At 34.4% G+C, this 19,156-nt stretch overlaps 1 protein-coding gene across 1 annotated transcript; it reads left to right on the top strand.

The window, feature by feature from the left end:
• The first annotated feature begins 441 nt into the window (after nt 1–441).
• On the top strand, nt 442–4,885 carry LOC114269770 (PI-PLC X domain-containing protein At5g67130). Its single transcript, XM_082878944.1, is given in 5 exon segments — nt 442–509; nt 955–1,301; nt 1,387–1,469; nt 4,355–4,495; nt 4,582–4,885. Coding segments are annotated over 5 exon segments (726 nt in total). The 3' UTR covers nt 4,669–4,885.
• The last annotated feature ends 14,271 nt before the right edge of the window (nt 4,886–19,156 follow it).

Raw genomic sequence — 19,156 nt, 5'->3', positions numbered from 1 at the left:
TGGTAGAATTTTTGGGCCTCTACCATTTTTTGTTCTTCACATCATTGTCGCATTGTTGCTGCCGTAAGGCTGTCGAAGTTGATCGTCCAAAGCTCCGCTCCCGCCGTTGCAAATCCTGGTAATTACATCTGTATTTTGATGCCTATTATTTATATGTCTGTTGCATAATATTTACCCACACTGTTTTCATTCCTAGGTATATGTTAAATAGATGCACACCAAGTGTTTGTCAATATGTCTCAATGAACAAAATGTTTACCAGCCTGATTTGGGTAATTGGATTTTGATAGTCTTTGTTAAATTTTCATGGATTGCTTTGATCCTTTTTCTATGTTATGTGTTTCTGAAATGATTACCCTACGGAATTTACTAATACATATGAAATAAAAGAGAGATTTTTATCATTTTGTTTCCTCAATGGACTGATAAATGAGTTCGTTTATGGATCCATACGCACTGAAGTCTGTTTCAAATTTACCTGCTTCTGTCCATTTAATTTTTGGTTTCAGGTAATTTTAAGTTCATATTGGAATTTGATGGTTGACCATTTTCTATGGAAAAGTTTACTTGAAAAAAACCATTTCTCTTTCATGATGCTTCATTTCAGGTATTTGTTATAGTTATTTGTCCATCTGGATTTGGCTGGGCACCCCCCAAACAAGAGTTGCTTGTGTTCCTCTCTTTTAAAGAGGAAAATTTAATTTAACACTGCTAAAGAATTGGATGGACTACTTGGAAATTTTGGCAAATCTAGATAAAGAAGTTAAAAATTTTAAAATTTCATACTGTCCAAATCCAGGATTAAATTGTGCAATTCAAACAAAGTTGAATCTGTTTTTCCCCAAAAAAAATAAAAAAATAAAAATCTAATGGACAATGTTTCAACTTCACCACCTTTGTAATCAACTATCCCATTTCACTAATTTAGCATTCTCAACCATAATTCTCTGTTAGATTCATAATTTTGAGTAATTTGGAACCATTAAATTGTTTGCAGCAACCTGCAATTAACACTTTGAGGGAAGTGGAAGCATTCTTAACAGAAAACCCAACTGAGATTTTGACAATTATAATTGAAGACTATGGGCAAACCCCAAAAAGGTTGATAAATTTGTTCACAAATGCGGGGTTAGACAAGTATTGGTTTCCAGTGTCTAAAATGCCCCAAAAGGGCGAGGATTGGCCCACTGTGACCGCCATGGTCCAGGAGAACCACCGGTTACTGATTTTCACTTCTATCGCTTCAAAGGAAGCAGAAGAAGGAGTTGCTTATCAGTGGAGGTAAATGTTAGAAAATGAATGTAAGTATATCATCCAATTGTGTTTACTTGTATGAGATTGTTTTTTGTATTGTTTGCTCAGTAACAATCTCGTAATGGGTTTCAGATGGAGATAATGGTGTGGTACAAGGATCTTGCCCAAAAAGAAAGGAATCACGTCCGTTGAATTCAAGGGGTGTATCTCTATTTGTTAAAATATCTCATCACCTACCACCTCCACTCAACTCACCTACCACACACACTCACCTACTCCCCAATCCTCTCCTATATAATGAGTACCTCACCATCTGTAATTTACACAACATCTACATCAATCAATAATAATACATCAGTTATTTTAACATGGTATCAGAGCAAGGTTAAGAATTTAGTATTTTTCGCTTCACCGGCGGGTGGCAACCTCGGCTTGGCCGCCCGCCGGACCTCAACCTAGTCCGCTAAAATTTTCTACACAAATTCCCTCTGCTGCCACAAATTCCTTAACTAAACTCTTGTCTCTCTCTTCCATTCTTGCACCAATTCTTAACACACAACAGCCCATACACTCAATAAACAACAACAGCAACACCACCACCATCAGCCGCCACCGGGAAACTTCGTTTTCCTCAACTCCACCGCCGCTCCGGAAACTCTTTCAACCCACAAAATCTCCCCCACGCGACCGCCCAACCAGACCCAACAGTTCGTTGGCATCCCGCTTCAGGCCGTGACTTCCGCCGGCGGCTCCGCCTACTCCCAAGACATCTCGGCCCTCCTCTCGAAGCTCCTTATTCCTGCTGCTGCTGCTGTTATTGCTGCCTTCGCCGCCGTCAGATCCCCTACCGTGGAAATCGGTGAATTCTCTGAGATCGATGAAGCCGTCGCCGTCCTTGTCGATCTCGTTCATCATACAATGAACCTCCTCGGGAGAGATTTCGGTGCCGATAGCTCTCCGAATGGATCTGAGCTCGGAGGAGGAGCTCTTTCCGTCGGAAGAACACTCTCCACACTCTCCAACAGACTGATCATGGAGTTGGGTTTGAGTTGGAGATACACACGGACAATGTCTCTCTCTCTCTCACTTTTTACCCTCTCTTTCCTTTCTTTTTATTTTAATCTTCCCATTCCCTTTTCTCCTTATTATTCTATCCCCTTTTTCATTCTCCATCCAAAACCATTATCACACATCCACCGCCCACATCCCCCACTTTCTTTATACCCATCTTTTCTTTTATTTTATTATATATATATATATATATTAAAATAATCAATCATAACATCACACCCCTGTGCTGGTTCCATTTATATATATATATATATATTAAAATAATCAATCATAACATCACACCCCTGTGCTGGTTCCACCCATGTGGGCTTGTCCCCTCTTATTATTATTATTATTATTATTATTATTAAAAAAAAAAAAAAAAAAACAAAAAAAATCGGCAGACGACGAACTTGCATAATACACTCATTTTATTCATATCAGGATCAACTCCGATCACCATTTTACAAAAAAAAAAAAAAAACAAAAAAAAAAAACAAAACAAAACAAAACAAAAAAAAAAAACCTCATCCACAGGCGGAATTTTTCTCCTCTACTCTACTGCAGGTCTCTTCTTTTTGCCTCCGTCCTGGGCAGTCCTTGCCAGTGTTGCCTCCGTGTTTCCCACTCCACTGGGCATGCTCACTCCCCCATACTCCTCCACTCCCGCATCTGGTGGACCTCCAAATCGGAACATCACGGTGGCCTTCCGCTTCAGCTCCTTGTTTTCTGCCCTTAGCACGCTTATCTCTGCTCGCGCATCCTTATACATGCGTTGGAGCAGAGCCAGCTGGGAGTTTAAATGCTGCACCTCATTTGTCCTACTCTGCAGCCGGTTCGACAAGTTTGTTACCGCCGTCATACTTTCCACACATGCCTTCAAAGTATACTGATTCGCCTCCACATCCGTTTGCACTGCCATTTTTTGCTCCACCGACTGCATCGGAAAATTCAACGGAGCAAACCCAGTGTTGTTTGGTTGAGGTTCACGGGACACCGCACCAGTTATCTCTCTTGTGGACTCGTTGAGGTCGGGAAAGAGAGTAAGCAGAGGGCGGGACGAAGAGGCCATTTTCTCAGACAACAGAGTGTTACAGAATACCTCTCTCAGAAATCTCTCTCAGAAACTCTCAGAATATCTCTCGCAAGTTTTTTGTCTCCGCCTCAGCCTCAGCCTCAGCCTTCGTCTTATAGCCGGGGCAGCCACGCGCATCGCGCGCCTCTTACCACCAGCCGACAAACGGGCGCGCCAACCAAGGCACTCACGTGCCTCGCCATGATGAATCTGGCACACCTTTTGATGAATTGGGCTCGCCTTTTGATGGCACGCCTTTTGAAAAATTGGGCACACCTTTTGAGGGTGCAACTTTTACAACGGTCCGACATGACCCTATAAACTGTCCCGACATTTGATTCCGGTTAGCCTCTCCAACGGTCCGACATGACCCTATAAACTGTCCCGACATTTGATTCCGGTTAGCCTTTTCCAACGGTCCGACATGACCCCATAAACTGTCCCGACATTTGATTCCGGTTAGCATTTTCAACGGTCCGACATGACCCTATAAACTGTCCCGACATTTGATTCCGGTTAGCATCTCCAACGGTCCGACATGACCCCATAAACTGTCCCGACATTGATTCCGGTTAGCATACCGTGTCCTCTACAACGTTATGACACCGCCATCCAGTGTCCTCTACACCGTTATGACACCGCCATCCAGTGTCCTCTACAACATTATGGCACCACCTTTCAGTGTCTTCACCAACGGTCTGACACGACCATACAGTGTCTCCTATCTTTTTTTATTTTTATGTATTTTCTTGTTTTGCTCCTCTCTCCAAACTCAAGTTGGTTAGTTTCTATCCTCCTTGAGTTTGCGGGGGGCTGTTAAAATATCTCATCACCTACCACCTCCACTCAACTCACCTACCACACACACTCACCTACTCCCCAATCCTCTCCTATATAATGAGTACCTCACCATCTGTAATTTACACAACATCTACATCAATCAATAATAATACATCAGTTATTTTAACACTATTTCTAGAGAATTACTTCTGCACAGACCTTGTTCAAGCCGATGCTTGTAAAGAGCATTCAGCTATACTTGCTAATATGGTTGGTGTATGTTACAAAGCTGCAGGGAATGTGATGCCCAATTTTTTGGTAGTGGACTTTTACATGGTAATGAAATTTTTTAACTTCATTGAAAAATGAAACAAATATGAATATTGTATTCCAATTAAGCATTGTGACTGGGAATTATGCAGAGGAGTGATGGAGGAGGTGTTTTTGATGCTTTGGATCGAATGAATGGCCAGGCATTGTGTGGGTGCAGTTCTGTTACTGCTTGCTAGGTGCTCACAACTCCATATTACTTGGATGAAATGCCTCTGCTTTCAAAAAGCATATCAGTATATTAGTTTATGAACTCGTTTGCATTCTAACTTGGTGTCATGGTTTTTGATTCCCAGATTGACACTATATAAATGTCTTTCTCCGTATTCATTTTTATATATTTAAATATTTATTTATTTATATATATATTTATTCAACTTTGTTTGAATTGCATAATTTAATCATGGATTTGGATAGTATGAAATTTGCAAATTTTTAACTTCTTTATCTAGATTTGCCAAAATTTCCAAGTTGTCCATCCAATTCTTTAGCAGTGTTAAATTAAATTTTCCTTTTTAAAAGAGAGGAAAACAAGCAACTCTTATTTTAATGTTGTATTTAAAAAAGTTGGGGCAAACTCAGTTTTCATTTTTAGCAAGTATTGTGTGGTAGTTTGATCAGAGTGCTTTATTGTTAAAAAAAAGTTGAAGCTTTTGGTTAGTCAAGTGTTGCATTCATGATGTTTGTGTTATTGGTTCGGACCAAAATATTCAACGAAGCAAAATGAGTTCATAAAACATTTGAAGAAATTACGGTTCCGTTTGGTAAGCCTTTTAAATTATAATTTTACCAATTGATTTGAGTGTAGTGTTTGTTTTGAGTTTTTAAATCATAATTCTACATTCATTTTTTAAAACTCAATGTAAAACATAATCATTACTTTTTAAAACTCATAATCAAACACCTAATTCAAAACTCAATTCAAATCAATATTTTAATTTTGTTAAGATTTTAAATATTTTAATATTTTAATATTTTATGATTTTTTTAATTTTTTAATTTTTTAATATTTTTAAATATCTTAATTTTTAAATATTACGATTTTAATTTTTTAAATTTTAAAATATTTTATAAAAATAAATTCAAACTCTGTTTTATAAAAATATTTTTAAATATTTTAATTTTTTTTTATGTATTTGATTACGATTAGAGTGTAGAGTTGTGAAAGTAATATAGAATTTCGAGTTATGTGTTGGTTATGAGTTTTAAAAATAATTTCTTAATTGAGTTTAGTTTTATGTATTTGGTTACGATTTGAGTGTAGAGTTGTTTTTAAATTTAAAATATTTAAATTTTAAAATATTTAAATTATTTAAATTTTTATGATTTAAAATTTTTGAATATTTATTTTAATTTTTACTTATTAAATTTTTTAGATTATTTAAATATTTATGATTAAATTTTTTTGAATATTTATTTTGAAAAAAAATTATTTCCTTTGTAGTATTTTCAATTAAAAATTGATTAATGTTATTTTTTGTTAATAATAAATTTTTTTAATTGAATTTTAAAAAGAGTTTGGTTATGAGTGTTGATCAGAATTTTCAATAGTGTGAAAGTAGTGTGTTTTGTTATGAGTTATAACAATTTGAATACAAGAAAGGAGATAGGATTATGCTAGTTAAACTAGTTATTGGAGGGAATATATTGAACATTATTAGCGCATACGCCCTTCAAGTAGGGTTAGATGATCAGACTAAGAGGGATTTTTTGGAGCAAATGGACAGGAGATACCCGTAGGAGAGAACCTGGTTATAGGTGGAGATTTTAATGGCCATGTGGGCATAGATAAACTAGGTTATGAAAGGGTGCATGGTGGATACGGTTTTGGTAACAGAAATGAGGCTGGAGAGAGTATCTTAGATTTTGCGTTGGCTTCTGACCTGGTGGTGGCCAATACTATGTATAAGAAGAGGGAGGAGCATTTGATAACCTTTAAGAGTGGATTAGTTAAGAGTCAAATAGATTACTTCTTAGTGAGAAAAGTGGACCGCCTAAAATGCAATGATTGTAAGGTGATTTCTGGAGAGAGTCTGGTCTCTCAATATAGGATTTTGGTACTAGATTTATGTTTTAGAGGGCAATACCAAGCTAAGAAGGATGGTGGGCGTCGTAGGACGAGATGGTGGGACCTAAAAGGAGATAAGCTAGAAATATTTAAGAATCGAATGGATAAAGAAGGTACTTGGGACTTAGAAGGTGATGCTAACACTATATGAAACTCGATGGCCAATTGTATGAGGAGAATCTCAAGGGAAGTGCTTGGAGAGTCGAAAGGAACGGGACCCAGCTCTAGGGAAACTTGGTAGTGGAGAGAAGAGGTTCAAGCGGTAGTTAAGGCAAAAAAAGAGTGCTTTAAAAAGCAGCAGAAGGATAGAACTGAGGAAAACCTTAAGAGCTATAGATTGGCTAATAAGGAGGTCAAGAAAGTAGTGAGAGAGACCAAGTTAAAAGTATATGAAGACCTATACACTAGACTAGATAGTAAGGAGGGAGAGAAGAGGGTATACAAACTTGCTAAGATACGGGAGAGGAAAACCAGAGATTTTAATCAAGTAAAGTGCATCAAGAGTGAGGATTCTAAGGTATTGGTAAAGAATAATGAGATTAAGGAAAGATAGAAGAATTATTTTGAGAAACTATTAAATGAGGAACATGGAGGTACGACAATAAGGGAAGAAATAGCCAGTAATACGATAAGCCAAGACTATAGGTTCTATCGCAGGATTATGAATTTTGAAGTGGAAATTGCACTTAAGAAGATGAAATCAAATAAGGCTTTAGGACCCGATGATATCCCTATTGAAGGTTGGAAGTGTTTAGGTAAAAAGGGAATTGGTTGGCTGAGTAGGTTGTTTAGCAAAATCTTGTTAACTAGGAACATGCCAGATGAGTGGAGGAAGAATATTTTAGTGCCAATCTATAAGAATAAAGGTGATGTCCAGAATTGTAACAACTATAGATGAATCAAGCTAATGTGTCATATAATGAAAGTGTGGGAGAGGGTGATGGAACGCCGATTGCGAGATATAACAGAGGTGTCAGAGAATCAATTTGGGTTTATGCCTAGTAGGTCAACAATGGAAGCGATCTATCTTTTGAGAAGAGTAATAGAAAAGTATAAAGAAAAGAAAAGAGACATTCATATGGTGTTTATCGACCTTGAGAAAGCATATGACAGAGTGTCCCGGGATATAATATGGTGGGTGTTAGAGAAGAAAGACGTGACAAAAGGTTATATTGACGTGATTAGAGACATGTATGAAGGGGTGGTGACCACTATTAGACCGCCAGCTGGAGAGACAAATGAATTTCCTATCACTGTAGGGTTACACCAAGGATCTATCTTAAGTCCTTATCTTTTTGCTTTAGTTATGGACGAGTTGACGATAAATATTCAGGATGACGTACCATGGTGCATGCTTTTTGCAGACGATATTGTGCTAGTGGATAAGACTAGAGAAGGAGTTAACACAAAGTTAGAGATTTGGAGAAAAGCTCTTGAATCTAAAGGATTCCGGATAAGCTGAACTAAGACAGAATACATGGAGTGTAAATTTAGTAACAGTAACAATGAAAGCAGAGGAGGAGTGAAGATTGAGAACCAAGAATTGCCTAAGAGTGAACAATTTCATTATCTAGGGTCGATTATCACAACAGCGGGAGAGATTGATGCAGATGTGGCCCATAGGATTAAGGTGGGATGGTGTAAGTGGAGAAGTGCGTCTGGGGTATTGTGCGATAAACGAATACCCACTAGACTAAAAGATAAGTTTTATAGAACGGCTATTAGACCAGCTATGTTGTATGGGATGGAGTGTTGGGCAACCAAGAAATAACATGTAGATAAGATAAGTGTGACTGAGATGAGGATGCTAAGGTGGATGTGTGGTAAGACTAGACAAGACAGGATTAGGAATGAGTGTATTCGAAAATGGGTAGGAGTAGCACCGATAGAAGATAAGTTGAGAGAGAATCGTTTGAGATGGTTTGATCATATTCAACGGAGACCAACAGAGGCAGTAGTGAAGAGATGCGATGCTGTAACGGTAGATGGAAGTGTTAGGGTACGGGGTAGGCCTAGATTAACGTTGACTAGCGTTTTAAATAGAGATATGAATCTACTTAATTTGACTAATGAAATGGCCTTTGATAGGGCCGTGTGGTGAAGAAGGATTCATGTAGCCGACCCCATTTGATGGGACTTAAGGCTTGGTTTGGTTTCGTTTCGTTTGGTTTACATGTCAAATCAAACTTTCAAAACTCAATTCTACATACAATTCAAAACTCTATTCAAAAATCATAACCAAACAAATTTTCTACACTCAAATTATAATTCTACGACTCACAAACTTAAAATACAACTCATACTCTTAAATCATATTTACAAAATTCTACCAAATGCAACCTACAACTTTTTTATCTAATTGCTTGCATGCGATCACTACAGCAAATTACAATTTTTTCTCTAACATCATGATGTGGCATCCTTTTGGCATCCTTTTCCGTCATATTTTTCCTACATTGATTTCCAATTATTAACTGGTCTTGTTAAGTTTTATAAGCATGCAACAACTGATATGGATGCATGCTAATTTTATGCAATAATTTTTTCTTTCTTTGATTTGTCTATCTAAATTTTCGTAACATCAACAATGTACAATGCTAAATGTGATTTAGGGAATTGGCCACAATACCTAAAATATTGTTCTTTTGCTATACACGGTGTAATTGCCATACAAGTAATTTAACTCGCTGCAAAGTGAATGCTTTTTTGCGTGTTTCCTATCCCATGTAAATAGGGTCATTTCAGCACCAACAGGAAGTGGAAAAACGAGACTTTTTGAGCTTTGCATTTGGAGGCTGCTCTCAAGATTCATCTTTGCAGAGGGAAGATTTATTCACTTAAAGGGAGCACTCAAAATAGTAGGTTTTCTATGATTTTGTATATGAAAAAATTTTAGATATTTATTTGAACACTGAAAAGTTCAGAAAATTATTGATTTCACACCACCAAGACACCCACCGATACTCTTTGTTTCATTAACTTTGTATTGTTGATGACTGGGGGACTTGTTCCTGGAGCATGGTTTAGTAAGCTACCTATCCTTTCTGCAGAAGTTTGATGCAGTGACTTGGTATCATATTAAAGATGGTAGCTTGAGCTTTTTCAATGATATAACACTTGTGATGTACAATAATTACTTCTTCACATCAATTTGGATTTATTTGAAAGAATCAAATATTTCATGGATGTGAAGTTTTGATCCATCTCCTCAAGTGTATTCTGAAATGTTTTTTACTTACCTAAAGAAAGAGGGGTTTTTGTGTATATAGTTTCTGTCTACAACAAGGAATTACAACGTTACCTAGGCAATTAGAAATTAAAATTATTGGAGTATTTCCTTCAAATAAGTCAATAGTTGTTTGGATATTGAAAGCGACGGACAAGGATACACATACATATACTGCATATAATTACTGTCATTTATTTAATATCTCGTAATAAAAATATACTATGTTTATCTGTTGCTCTATACATAATCTTAAATATATATTTCAATTATCTACATTAATAATGTCCACTACTACAAAAATAAATAAATATCATACTTTTTTTTGTGTGATGTATATTATTTAATCACACCTTTTAAATTTTATTAAAGTGTGATCTTTGGGAGTGTGATTAAAAGGGGTCATTTTTAATCACACTTTTTAAGTATGCTTAATAACATTTGGATCACACCTTTTAAGTGTGATCTTTGGAAGTGTGATTAAAAATGGTCATTTTTAATCACACTTTTTAAGTGTGATTAATAACATTTAGATTACATCTTTTAAGTGTGATTAAAAATATTTACATCACATCTTTTAAGTGTGATTAATAACATTTAGATCACATTTTTTAAGTGTGATTAATAACTAATAAAATCTGTGATAAAAAAAGGGTTTGACATATTTGAAAAATAATCAATATTATTTTTGTATGCACATTTGAAGAATTTAATACACGCTATATACTATATTTTGAATTATAACCACATATTGAATAGAATAACGTCATATATTTAATAAATGAAAATTAAATATTCAAAAGTATATACAAAGGAATTAAATAAAAAAAAATTAACTGTGCTTACATATATTAAAAAATGAAAAAAACTTAAAAAACTAAGTTCTTTAATTCTTGGACCATATTTTTGCATCTCTCCAAAAAATTTCTGACCTGAAAAATAAAAACACAAATTAATCCAGAAACCGCTGATGCATATGAATAAACTAAAAAGTTAATTCAGCAAACCAAAATAGAAACATTAATCATTTCTGCTTGATCTTAATCCTTTTGGAAGTAACTTTCCTGTTAACAATTAGATGCCATAGCAGCTCAGTGTCAATGACATTGTAATTAGAAGGTCACTAATGAGCACAGTATTTAAAAATGATAAATCTCAATACAGCTTGTGTACGATCTTTTTGTCACACTAGCAAGACAAAATTGAGGAAGAGACAGACCCCTATACATTCACCAAATATTTTTGTGAATTTGGTGAAGCAAAGGCTGCTGTAGTTTCTTTCTTTTTAGGGTCAAGAGAAGTAGTAGTGGTGGGGTTGATCAAAGTGACCGATGGAAAAACAATATGACAAATTGAGGGTGGTGGGTTGCTATTACCACTACTAGTTTTCTCTTTCTCTTTCTTTTGCTGAGCAATTTCATGTCCACCTGTGCGCCGAGATGATGTCAAAGCATCAACGATTCTGAGTGCTATGGTTGACGCAATGCCATAAGATATGGCTTCAAAAGAAAAATAGAAAACCTGTAACATGATGAATTTGGCTATGCACTTGCACTTTAAGGCTTGGGTCAAGCAAGCAATGGATTTGTTTGCATGATAATAATTTTAATAAATATTGAAAAATTTTATACTAGTATCAAAGGAGATTAAAGTTAAAAAAACATGTACCCCAAAGAGCATAACCACGAAGATCCTCATAATTGGATGATCCACCACCATTATCACCCTGAGAATCAGGTGCTGTTACTGGAGGAGAAGCATTTTGGGAATCTGTAATATTTAATAAAAACACTAAGGTTGCGTTTTGTAGAGTTTTGTAAATGTGATTTGAGAGTATGAATTGTATTTTGAGTTTGGTTATTGTGGAATTATGATTTGAGTGTAGAAAATTGATTTGGTTATGGTTTTTAAATAGAGTGTTGAATTGTGTTTTGAAGATGTATTTTGAATTAAGTTTTGAAAGTTTGATATGACATGTGAAATAAGAAAATTTGTTTGGTGATGTGTTTTGAAAATAGTTTTCAAAACTTAATTCAACCAATAATTTATAATCAAACACACAACTCATATATCGATATCCGTATTTTTTATCAACAATAATAACCAAACTATTTTTAAAATACTAAAATTAAAAATTGATTTTTTTTTCAATTAATTTTTTTTTGAATAATTTTTTTTTCAAATAATTTTTTCATTTTAAAATAAATCTATGTCAATTATTTTGTGTCAATTAATTTTCTATCAATTCATTTTTTACGCCTGTACAAACATCTTGTACAATACGTTTTTTTTTTTCTAAAATTTTGTTAAAGTCAACAACTTTTGAGAATACATATTAATAAAAATTATCATAAATACACTAAGTTTAATATTTTAAAATACTAATCATAACGTAAACCTTGCAAAACATTATCAATATTTTTCCCATTTATTACATGTTATTAATTTAGTAATAAAGTCGTAACAGATTGACCATGCATTATTGTACTTCCATAATCAACACCCGTGAAGCTTATATAATTGAGGTGAATTGGCGTCTAAAATGACGATTTTGCCCCTCTTGATTTAAATAAGAAGTTGTTACATGAGAACAAAATTAAAAGGGTAATATAGTAATTTCACTTATTTACTACCTACCACCTATTGTATCATAGCTGTGTGTTCAACACTGGGCTAAACAAAAAGGGAGACAAGGGAGATGATGCAGCTGTGTGTTCAGTATACGGATGTAATATTATTAAAAAAATAATAATATTAAAAAAAATAATAGATAAGAAATAAAAAGTAAATAAAAAAAAATAAAAAACAATCTGAACCTTCTGAACCTCACCCTTTCTATAAAATCTGAATCCTCGTTCCTTTAACCACACCATCTTCGCCATCTCCTTGCAACACCTTCAGCAGCTCCATCACAAAACAACATTAATTAAATTCAGTGTATCCGTGTGAAGGAAGAAAGAAGAATTCAATTAAAGGTTAGTTTCATCCCAGTTCATATTAGCTTCACATTTCATATTACCTTCAGAGTAGCTTCAGATAGTCGAAGATGAGAGTAGGTGCAGATCAGGACCAGGACAACCGTGCGGTCAACTGGGCGGTCATCCCATCTCAGTCCAATTCACACTCAGTTTCCCTATCTGTTGCCGATCTGTTCCTTTTTTTCATATCTGTTCCATTTTTTCACACCAACATCATACTGTTTTTGATATATTTTCCATACATTTTTCTTAACTCATATATTTTTGATACATTTTTCATACATTTTTCTTTCACTTTTGCAGTCATCATGCCAAGAACAAAACGAACCAGACCCGAACGTGGTGAATCCTCAAACCCTGTACAACATCAACCATAGCAACAACAACATGACAATCCAAATAATGATTTTTTAATGTATCATCATGAACAAGCCTATTCACATTTTATTAATCGACCAATTATTATGGGGAGAAATGTAAAACTACATTCTCAATATGATCCGCTCTTACTTGGTAAATTAGATACAATGGAATGGTTACCTTTAACTAATTTACCAAATAAGGTATATCCCTGTCTTGTACAGTTATTTTATGTTCACTTGACACCTGGTGACCAACAAAATGAACCGTTCAGTCTGACCTCTTATGTGAAGGGGAAAAGAATTACACTCAGTCTCTGTGCTTTCGCACAAATTATTGGAGTTGAAACAGGAGATTTACAATGCTATTTTCAAAATGAATCTGCTTTAGAAAAAATTGTTGATGATGTCACTCAGATTTATACCACAATTTGTGACAACCGATTCAGCGGCACTAATTTACAAGCCAGACATTTAAAACCCCACATTCGTATTCTTCATCGATGGATAGTTAAAAATGTCACTCCCAAAAAAGGACATTATGATACTATTTCATCTTTTAATGTTTATTTGGTATATTGCTTTGAAATTAGACAAAAATTTGATTTATGCTTCATATTACTGAAAGAAATGATGATTGCAAAATTGGATACTCTGAGTGGCCGGTCACTACCTTTTGGAGCTTTGTTAACCATAAGTTTCAAAGCGCATGATGTCAACCTTGAAGGTGAAGTATATGTCAGAACCACTTCACCAATTTCTGAGTACACACTGACCCGAGCTGGTGGTGTTGACACCTAGATGGGCTCTATTAATATTGAAAATGAACCAATACCTGATGAGGAAATAACCCAATGACAATGCCATGCCACCAAATGAACAACCCAATTACTAGACTAATTATTTGGCCTTGGAACAAGAACGATACAATCAGCGCCTACAATGGGAACAACAAATGGCTAATCAGCTTAATACATTGGGTACTCGGTTCAATGAATTTGCCGTCGCTCAGAACTCACTAATTCAACAATTTGGTGAGTTTCGTGTAGACTCGGGAAGACGTGGTGAAGTGACAAGGATCCGCATTGATCAGATTGACCATCGAGTCACTTAGCTGTGCCATCACTATTTCCCTCCACCTCTAACACCACCTGACAATGATGCTTAACTTGTTCAAAAAATCAGTTTAAATGGTTCACAGATGTATTGGTTACATTTTTTTTCTTTTTTCTTTTTTTTGTTTTGGTTATTTGTTTTCTCATTTTGTTGTGTATTTTTTTTTTTTTTTGTTATTTTGTTATAATCTTTTGTATTCACGTCATGAATAACAAAGCTTTTTTTTCTGCATTGTAAAATTAACCAGTCACAATGTTATAACAATGTGTGAGTTAGATTAATATTTAGAAAAAAGGATTTGTACAAAACTTTAAAAAAAACTTAATAAATGTCTAACAAATCCTTCATTTCAATAAAATGAAGAAAACTAAACAATTAAAAAATAATTGGTGTGTATCAATTAATAACAACAATTAATTAATAACAAAACCAAAAAGTTAACAAGGTGAAAAAAAACAAATTAACAAAAATAATGTTCTCAAATGAAATAAAAACAAGTTATAAAATAATAATTCTACTTATTTTTTTTAATGAAAACGACAAAAAAAGTTAATTTAAACTTGCCTACACAAAGTTAAAAAGAACAAAAAATTTAAAATTCATAAACCGAATTAATAACAAAACATTCAAATTGTTTAAAATTTCACAAAAAGTCAAAAAGACGGATATGTCATGTACAAATCAATTATACAAAATTTTAATTAGTAACAAAACTATTATTTTAAACTAAAATGGAAAATACATTAAATAAAATTTAAAACCCAAAACTCTACCTAATTACACATTTTGTTTTACAAAAAGATAAAAACAATTTGTAACAAAACCATTATTGCACTAGTACAAAAAAATAATTAAACTGCCAATCATTGGTGAGTTTCTCAACAGAGGGAAATTGGTGAGTTTTTCAAACTTTGCTTCTATTCAGCTTCTGTAACAACTTTCTGGGCCGAATAGTAACAAAACCATTATTTCACTAGTACAAAAAATTAATTAAATTCATAAACTACCATTTAAGCTAATAACAAAGCCAAATTTGAAATAAAATGAAAAAAACAAAGTTATAAAAAAATGTGAAATACCATTTAGGTGCAATAAAATTATTAAAATTAATAACACATGTATCCATGCCGAACAATTTTTTTTTAATAAAAAGTTAATGAACATCATAAACTGAATGAATATCATAAAGTAACAAGTTTTGCATGCATCATTGAACCATCAAATTGAATAAAATACATAAAATTACACATTACACATTGCATGAACAACATATTTAATTGTCGGATGTTACTAACAAAACCATTATCTTGATTGACCATGTGATGATCTTTGTGTTTCCTTTCGTTTCATTGGAATTTAGCCCAATCGTTGTCCGCAGTATTAGTTATCCTACAAAAAGATAAAAGAAGTCAATAAATCACAGTTACATAAAGTGGGTGAAGTGATGTAATAAAGGCATAATGATTGAAATTAGTAAAATAATTACACATTTAAAACCATTAGTCAGTACAATATTCACTTGCCTTTTTGACATCCCTTTTCTATCCATGGCCAACATGATTTTGCCACATAGCAGTAGCAATTGCATCCCTAACGTTCGATTGGTACGTTAACCCATGTTGTGACATGTCAACATAGTCAACTTGGTCTCCAACAAGCCCGTTTGCTTCTGCTTCTGCGGCCATTTCATTATTAGCTTCCATAAAGAATGGGTCCATAGCTGCATGCAAACGGATCCAATTGTGCACTACACAACATGCAATCACGAGAGGCCCTTGTCTTGTAGACTTGTAATTTGGCATGGACCGCAATATTGGGAAGCGCTTCTTTAGAACACCAAATGTTTTTTCTATGACATTGCGTAACGACGAATGTCGATGGTTAAACAATTCCTTAGGTCCTGCATAACGACGGCCACGAAACTCTTGCAAGTGATACCGTTGAAACCGAAATGGGGCAAGAAATCCAGGCATGTTCGTGAAACAAGCATCAACTAAATAGTACTTGCCTACATGTAAATAATGAATACATAGTTCTGTCAATTGATATGTACAAAAAAGTACAAGGAAAAAAGTGTACCATATGTTATTTAGGGACAGTCACCATTGGGTGGGTGTGGGAACTGCAGATCAGCTCGTGTAATAGAGTCAACCAAAATAGCGTTGTCATGAGCGCTACCTTCCCATCCAGAATTAATAATGTGAACAACATATCGAAGTCGCAAGCTGCAAGTGCATTTTGCGATACCGTTGATTTCTGACCGCGGAATGTATTTTGTCTTGAAGCAGGGACCCATGCATCCACCAATGTGCCATCAATAGCTCCGACACAATCCTAATTGATAGATATTTGTTTGACATTAAAAGCGAAACAAACTTGGATATTACTTTTATAATTAAAAAGCAAATAATATTTATTAACCCTTAGTGATATGTACAACTTACAGGACAGTCATATTGTTCGTACCTTGAACCAGGGAAAAAATCTCATGTCATTTAAAATTTTTTCCGGTATGTCGTGTTGGTTACGTGATTTGATAACTGTTGATGCAAGCTTGCACAATGCCCGCATAACAATTTTTATGTGCCGACAAATTGTTTCCATGGAGTGTTGAAATCTATCTGCCATTAGTCGATGGCGATCATTTTGTGCAAAAGTGTATAAAAAAATTCCAAGCGATTCCTCCACACTGACATGCATATGTTCAGTATCGATAAAGCCATTTTGGAGTAAAGTGTCTTTCAATAAAATGAATGTTTGTGCATCCATTCGCATAACGTTCATCATTGTTTCTGGATGGCCATTTAATAGGCCGAAGATGTAATCATTACCTTTGAATGGACACATTCGCTGTGATCGGCGACTACTTGACACGTTGATATGGTCATGCATGAAAGCAATCATCAAAAAATCCATAAAATCATCAATAACCTCATCCTCCTCTGATGAGATCTCCATTGTATTGTTTTCTCTGTGGGATGACATATGGTTTTGTCTACATCACAGTCAAAGCATAATTATAAAATATGTTATTCATGCTGTAACACTTAGCATTATTGGTGAAACAGAATTAAAAAGTTAGTACATGAATAGTCGGCCGTAGTCACTTACCAGTGTGCAGTAAAATTCATACGAGAACAAAAATTTTTAATACGTGGTCATATTGTAATAACACAACATATTTTTAATAAAACAAAAATTACTTAAAAGTTCAATAACAAAAAAACATACGAAGATAGAAAAGGAAAGAGGATATCATGGAATGAAAAAAAAAAGAATAAACACGAAATCAGGAATAATGAAATCATCAAACAGTTCAGCCAAGGAGATTTGCTAACACAAGCAAAACAGAACTTCTCACTTCACTGCAAAGCGAGGATCATGGCTAGGCGCAAATGGGTAGGAGTGCGCATAAAAAACCTTCGCCATTCCTTATCCTTGAACAGTGTCAGTGCCCTAACGTACTGCAACGATGGTATGTCCCCAAGCTCTAGCAATGCATCTTAACATACATCAAGGGAATAATCATCACCACCTGCACTTACAGCCTCTGTCTCATTTTCTCGTGCACGTGAATGTCCTATTTTTGCTTGTACATAGGATGTGAAAGCTGCGCACACATCATCAAACCCATTTGACCGTGACTTTTTGGAACGACCACTGTCAGTCTGGCTGGTTGTAGGGCCCCTCTTGTGACTTTTGCCCTTTGCTGGATCCATATACTCATCGCCAAATAAGTCAACAAGAATGGCCTCAGCAGCATTACTCCCACCAACATCAGGGTTCCAAAATTTATTTAACATGTCATCTTCTTCTTCTGAGTCAAGGGCTCCTTGTGTGGATGCACGAGACAAGGCCCCTGTGGCACAACAATTTTCAACAATTTCTGTCATTTCTTGAAAATATTCAAATCCCTTTGACCTAAACTTCTTCACATTTCTGCTAGCTTACAACAATTACAATTAAAGAATTAAGCACTGTATGTATCATGAAATGTTTAAAATAAAATTTCAAAATAGTACAGATTAATGAAAAACCTTATCCCAAAATTCATCGGGTGCAACAACAGTGCCTACAATGGGATCCCATCCCAGACCAGTCTGTGCCTGGAGTCACTTAAATGTCTGATAATCAGCTTTCAATCGCTAATATTTTTGGTGCACCTGCTTCCCTGTATACCGAAATCCATACATGTTGCACAACTGATTTGCATAATGATTTCAATGCTTAATTGTCCATGAAGTAGTACGGCTCGTTGTTTGAGAAATTACAATCCCCTCCCTAAGGTTTAAAGTAACATTATCAATTGCCCCCTCAATTAGTATTAGTTGAAAAAAAAATTCATTGAAAAAAAAATTAATTGGAAAAAAAATTATTTGAAAAAAAATTAATTAAAAAAAATATTTGAAAAAACTTAATTGAAGAAAAATTTTGTTAGTCAAATTTTTAAATTTCTGTTTAAAAACCCACGTAAGATAAAAAATTACACTGACACCCCTTAAGGTTTATATTTATTACACTCAAAAGATAAAAAATTATATAAAAATGATAATTATTTTTTATTTTTTATTTCTTAACCAAATTCATTTTTAATTTTTTTAAAAAAAATTCTAAAAATCAAACCATACATAGCCTAAGAATCTTTTGATAAGTCATTTCTTACGTTGGTAACTTATTTAATTATTTGTTAATTTAATGACATTTTTCCCATCTGAGGCCTGTTTGGTAACCATTTCGTTTTCAGTTTTCAATTTATATTTACAAAAATTTTAAAAACTATCATAAAAACTTGTTTGATAAATTTTTTTTGTTTATAAATGGTTGTCTCAGTTTGTAAATTTGAGGAAAAACGTAAATTCAAAAAATGAGTTTACGTTGGTTTTTAAACAGAAATTTAAAAATTTGCCTAACAAGAAAAAA

Source organism: Camellia sinensis, chromosome 1 (genome assembly GCF_055761805.1).
Source record: "Camellia sinensis isolate YWXY chromosome 1, ASM5576180v1, whole genome shotgun sequence".
Lineage (NCBI taxonomy): Eukaryota > Viridiplantae > Streptophyta > Magnoliopsida > Ericales > Theaceae > Camellia > Camellia sinensis.
The sequence above is the reverse complement of the archived record's forward strand: the minus strand, read 5'-3'. Positions and strand labels throughout refer to the sequence as shown.